The sequence below is a fragment of the Sinocyclocheilus grahami genome, unplaced genomic scaffold, assembly GCF_001515645.1.
Source record: "Sinocyclocheilus grahami isolate Dianchi unplaced genomic scaffold, SAMN03320097.WGS_v1.1 scaffold2487.1, whole genome shotgun sequence".
In the NCBI taxonomy this organism is placed as follows: Eukaryota; Metazoa; Chordata; class Actinopteri; order Cypriniformes; family Cyprinidae; genus Sinocyclocheilus; species Sinocyclocheilus grahami.
Genome location: NW_015507666.1, coordinates 5,490 through 11,537, shown reverse-complemented (window position 1 = coordinate 11,537; position 6,048 = coordinate 5,490). Strand labels below are relative to the sequence as shown.

At 37.1% G+C, this 6,048-nt stretch overlaps 1 protein-coding gene across 3 annotated transcripts in view; it reads left to right on the top strand.

The window, feature by feature from the left end:
- The first annotated feature begins 1,226 nt into the window (after positions 1 to 1,226).
- The window catches only part of LOC107575160 (telomeric repeat-binding factor 2-interacting protein 1-like), a 6,109-nt gene continuing 1,287 nt past the window's right edge, over positions 1,227 to 6,048 (top strand). Inside the window, exons 1-4 of one of the 3 annotated variants that reach the window (XM_016261574.1) lie at positions 1,227 to 1,316; positions 2,924 to 3,848; positions 3,933 to 4,054; positions 5,179 to 5,836. In XM_016261574.1, coding sequence (XP_016117060.1) covers positions 2,936 to 3,848; positions 3,933 to 4,054; positions 5,179 to 5,763 — 1,620 coding nt within the window. In that variant the 5' untranslated portion in view covers positions 1,227 to 1,316; positions 2,924 to 2,935 and the 3' untranslated portion in view covers positions 5,764 to 5,836. Of the gene's footprint in view, positions 1,384 to 2,923; positions 3,849 to 3,932; positions 4,055 to 5,178; positions 5,837 to 6,048 lie in introns of those variants that run through there. The other 2 variants (XM_016261576.1, XM_016261577.1) reach the window with 2 other exon arrangements.

Below are 6,048 nucleotides of genomic sequence, written 5' to 3'. Positions count from 1 at the left end.
GGAAATACGGGATTAGTTTCCACTGTTATGCCGATGATACTCAACTATATATCTTAATTTTAACTATCAAATACATTGAATCAGTCAATTACTATTAAAACAAACAGTGAGTATGTTATTGTTTATAAAGCTTTTATTCAAGAGTCACATTGAAGTATTTTGATATATCATTAGAACACAAGATCTTATGCTGGTGGCATCTGACGGTTTTGTCAAATTTGGCATTTCTTTCACAAAACCAATGGAGTTCATGTAGTAGCCATTTTCTTTTTTTCTGTTGATGCTAGATGCTAATGGAACCTGCTTCGGGAGAATACAATTATCTAAATATTTCAAATAATTTCCTCAGAAATTGGAAGATGGTGTTGACATATCATGGCTGTGACACAGGAAATATTAACATTAGGATTTAAAATATTCTAAAACTAAAACTTAGCAGAGCCTGTCTGACACTGATGTACTCTGCAGAGGTGAACTATGACGAGGGGGTCCTTTAGAGTGACAGCTGCCCCTGATATTCCCTGATTTTATTACATTTTTATTGAATGTCTGACGGTGTTCACAAAGCGGGGATGCAACTTTAAAATCATATTAAACATGCTTGTCATTAAAAAACAACCTTGCTTTGATAGGCGATATTATTAAGTGTTGCTTTTGATAAAATAAGCTTTTTCATCATTAAAAAAACATTTTTATCCATTTTATTGCATATGAATGATTGAAGCCTTCTCTGTGGACACACTGTTTTAGATGTAGTGAGAGGACATTAAGAAACACAGATTTGATATAATAATGAGAAAATTAATTTGAAGGTGATAATTGTGTTAAATACATTCTATTATTAATCCCTCATGACATTTCAAATTGAAAATATTTTTATTTTTAAACCTAATAGCAGTTACCCTTGCTGGACCTGTTTTGTCCCATGTCTCAAGAATGACTGATTTAATATTGAGTTACGTATATGTTTCAAACAAATATGTATTTCTATGTTTCCTTTTTGTCAATGAAAGTTGTTTCAAAAGAAGTCAAATAAATCAGACTGCTACTTGCTAACAACAACTACAACAATAAATATTGTTCTTATGGATAATAAAACGTTCTAGTTTTTTGCACCTTTACTTCAGTTTTCTAGTTTTCCCGCGCGGAGACAGTGAGCATTTCCGTATCCGTCTTTTTCCAAAATCAAGGTCACAGCGCGCGCTCTCATACAGGCGTCTCTTCCTGTGAACGCTACAGCCGGGACTCTTATTTTGAAATGTAGTTTTCACTTGTCTCACAGCTCAGAGGATCTTTGGACGCGCTGCTAAACGCAGGTAGTTTATATTTCCTTTCATCAATATTTAGTTTTCTCGACAGGTAGCGACTTTATACTAGTCCTTTGTAAGTATAGATGTTGTGTGCTGCAAGGCGGATTAGCAGGGAAAGTCTTTGACACGCAAATGTCAAGTATACTTCATAGTAATTTAGTAGATTCGCGAGGGCAAATAAAACTGAGTACACTAAGTTATGGTTATTACATTTTACTTTATTCAAAATTCATGTGTTTACCCACATGAAAAAATACTATAGTAATTTATAGTAAATAGTATAGTGTTTTTGAACCATGCTATAGTAAAGTACTTGAACTAATTTGTTGTGGTAATTATATAGTTGCTGTGGTAATATAACAACTATTGTAATATAAACAAATTACTTTACCCAATACTGTACTAAGTTTTCTACAACTAGGGTATATTATACTACAATACACAACCTTGCAGAACAGTATAAATGAAACCATACATTTTTTAATTAAGAGATGTCATCTAATTTGTTGAGCAAGAGCAATACATTTATGTGGGACTGATGGAGCATGTGTGGTAGCCCACATGAAAAAATACTATAGCAATTTATAGTAAATACTATAGTGTTTTTGAACCATACTATAGTAAAGTACTTGAATTCATTTGTTGTGGTAATTCTATAGTTACTGTGGTAATATAACAACTATAGTAACATCAACAACAAATTATTTGACCCAATACTGTACTACGTTTTCTACAATTATAGTATACTACAATACACTACAGTTTACTGTAGTAAAAACTAAAGTATACTGCAGTATTTATTACAGTTTATCAGTTCACTATAGTTAATACTACAGTACGCTGTAGCATTCATTAACAAAGTGTTAATACTATAATAATATATACAGTATAATACACTTTACTATAGTATGGTTCAAAAACACTATATTTACTATAGCATTTTTTTCACATGTTTATAAATAAGCGTAATGTCGGATAGTAAAGACAACGAGTCAAAGAATGAATTATGTAAGGATTTAGAAGATTAAACCGTTTGCAAAGATCTATCTATCTATCTATATATCTATCTATCTATCTATCTATCTATCAGTCCATCCGTATATCTATCTATCTATCTATCTATCTATCTATCTATCTATCTATCTATCTATCTATCTATCTAAATATGAAACCAAGCTGCATCTGGAAATAAATGCTAGAACTAGTTTGACTTTTTATAGTGTAGTTCATCACATTAACTATGAACGTGGTCCACCAACATGTCAACCAGAAATCATCACAATACCATATAGTCCTAATTTTGAACTGTGCATCTATTGTTTTCTCATTCCAAACCAAACTAATGTCTTTTTTAAGCTTTGATATATCTATCTATCTATCTAAATATGAAACCAAGCTGCATCTGGAAATAAATGCTAGAACTAGTTTGACTTTTTATAGTGTAGTTCATCACATTAACTATGAACGTGGTCCACCAACATGTCAACCAGAAATCATCACAATACCATATAGTCCTAATTTTGAACTGTGCATCTATTGTTTTCTCATTCCAAACCAAACTAATGTCTTTTTTAAGCTTTGATATGGAAAGAGCTTTCTCATTTACCCCCCAGATAACCTTCACCATGTCAAAGAAGGGAAAGGAGGAGGTCTCTGACATTTCTCCTGTCTTATTCCTGGACACAAGTGGACAATCTATGCGCTTCTATGTGAGACCCGGCCCAACTAAAACACAACTTTACCCTCTGGTAACTAACGGGGGAGGCACTTTGTGTCGCAATCAAGAGCCCGGAGCCATTTTGCTGATCGATCCCGGTGACGCAACTACTGTCACAGCGAGCTCCGGACAAAAGTACGTCTCTACGAAATACATCAAAGATTGTGTAGAGCGGAACCAGCTGTTGAATCTGGACGACTATGTGATTAGCGCGGGACCATCTGTCCAGACGAGGATGGCGACCCGTCATCAGAGCAATGGGCGGTTGGGTTACTCGCCTGAAGACGACGCAGCCATCTTGAAGTTCATGGAAAAGCGGCAACATGAAGCCAAAGGCAACCTGGTTTGGAAAGAGATGGAGAAACGGCGCGTGACCGAGCACAGCTGGCAGTCCATGAGGGATCGGTTTCTAAAGCCCCTCCAGCTTAAACTCGTGAAGAAGAGTCCCACGAAAAGAAAACCGCTTTGTTTTACGCAAAGCCCTTTGCGTAAGAAGAAAGCCACTGAGAACTCAGAACCTGAGAGTGATACCTTACAAAAGTCTCCTCAAAAGCCCGTCATTGTGTCGGATTCATCTGAAACCCAAATCGCCACAGAAAAAAGTGTGTGTCCAGCTGTGAGGACCGACCCTCAGCCTTCTCCTGAGGGAGCCAGTTCTCCTCCAGATGTGGCAGATGCTGCAGGAGAGCCGCCGCAGGCCTCAAGCCATGACAGTCAGGACGAATCTCCTGTCCCGGTCCAAGAAGAAGAAACACCAGAGCCTGAGATGTCTAAAAGACCTACATTAGATGAAGGTTTTGATGGACAACACATTCCGGATGGTAATGTTATTCATGGTTTTATATATTGTGTTGTTCCTCAACAAGTTCTGTTTGTAAACCTTCTCCACTTTTTTTCAAATTCAGGATCAAAGGAACATTCATCTCCCAACAAAACAAGTCAAAGTACCTGCAAGGCCTCCACGCCTGACTCTAGGAAACTTGGGATTCTTGCAAAAGCTGCAAGAGAATTTGAGGACTCTGATGTGGTAAGACTGAACAACATCAACCCTGACTAGATATAACTGTTGGGTCAATGACATTACGCTCATTTATTGTGTGGACCTATTTATTTAAAGGGGTCATATGATGCAATTTAAATTTTTCCTTTCTCTTTGGAGTGTTACAAGCTCTTGGTGCATAAAGAAGATCTGTAAAGTTGCAACGACTAAAGTCTGAAATCCAAAGAGATATTCTTTATAAAAGTTACTAAAACGGCTCGTTCTAACACGCCCCCACATATCTACATCACTATGTGGGAAGATTTGCATAACGCCAGCCAAATGTTCACGCAAAGAAAGAAGGTGTAACTTTTATTCTCGCTGTAGTATTGTTGCTGCCGCGGCCGCCATGTCGTGAGGGCACTGTGTGTTTCGTTGTGAAAGAGAAACTACTTTGTTTGGCCTTCCAATCACAGCACACCTCGCTTTTCAGACCGATGAGCTTTGTAAAAATCGATGCGTAAAAATCGATGCAGTCCAAATTTTACAGTAATTTAGGAATTTAATTTGTGTGTGTTTATATTTATATATACTTTTTAAAATGCTATATATGTAACATTTAAATATTGTGGTTCATGAAAAAAGTATTATTTTAAAAATCTTTTTGAAAGCAATTATTAAGATGAAATTTATAATTAATAATAATTATTAATAATTTATGCATTTAACAGACGCTTTTATCCAAAGTGACTTACAGTTCATTCAGGCTATACATTTTTTTTTACCAGTATGTGTGTTCCCTGGGAATTGAACCCATGACCTTTTGTGCTGCTAACGCAATGCTCTACCACTGAGCCACAGGAACACGATGTTAGCGGACTAAAACGTTTCTTGAAAATAGTATGAAAGTTTTTCAGAATCATGAAACAAACTTAAATACATTTTTAAGATCTTTACATGTTTTTAGCTTGATGTTAGTGTTCCATTTTATGGACTTTCTTAAATTTCACTGACCCATTTGTTTTTAACTTAACTCTTTATTCGTTTTATAACTTAATCCTCCAAAATACATTTGTAAATGGATAGTTTTCCAGCATTTCAGCTTAGAAAACCACTGCCTTAGTTAAAAAGTCTCCAAAACGCACTTCACTGACTTGAATGTGTTTCCACAGATGGATGAAAGTGAAGAAGGCGAAGATTCATTTGAAGCACCAATCGCCAAGCCGTCAGATGCACAAGAAAGTTCAGCATCGCCTGCAACATTAACTAGGGAACCAGAAACTCAATCTGAGCTTAACCAAAACGGCCTACAGGAAGCACCAGAAGCTGTTTGTCCCTCACCGTCACCCGAGGAAGAGCGTCCAGGTCATAGATCCACAGCTGTCCCTGCATCTTCATCCCACGTCTTCATCCTCGACTCCGAGTCACAGGACAAACACGACAGCCAAACGAGAGGAACTCCAGAGGAAACTCCCTCCAAACACTTGGTAGAACATGTCGAGAACTTGATGACAAAGACCAAGAAAGATCTGGTTGAGGTGACCAAGGCACTGTGGAAAGCCAGTGGTGACTTAGCAAGAGCCCAGGCGTATCTGCAAGACGGCTACGACCATGAGATTCACGGGCCTGTCTGGACCCATCTGGACGATGAGATCCTCCTGCTGGCTGATCCGTATGAACTTGAGCAGCTTCAATCCAAATACGGAGAGGAAGAAGTGACCAGGAGAAGAGACTTCCTCACGGCTGGCATTAACTGAGAGGATTTGTTTGGTTCAATGGGTGCTTTCTGAAACCAGCAGCTAAACTAGACGCAACTAGTTATTGTTTTCACCCAGTTTTGTATTCTTAGTTTGGTAAAATTCTGATTTATGTTAATAAATTTATTAAATAGTTTTGCCAATCATTACATTGATAAATGTGTATTAAAGTATTTTTTCTAACTGATGGCGTATCATTGTGCTAAATTATCGAATGAGTGTTGCTATGCATTCATATTTACCACCAGTGTTGGGAGTAACGCGTTACAAAAGTAATGCATTACA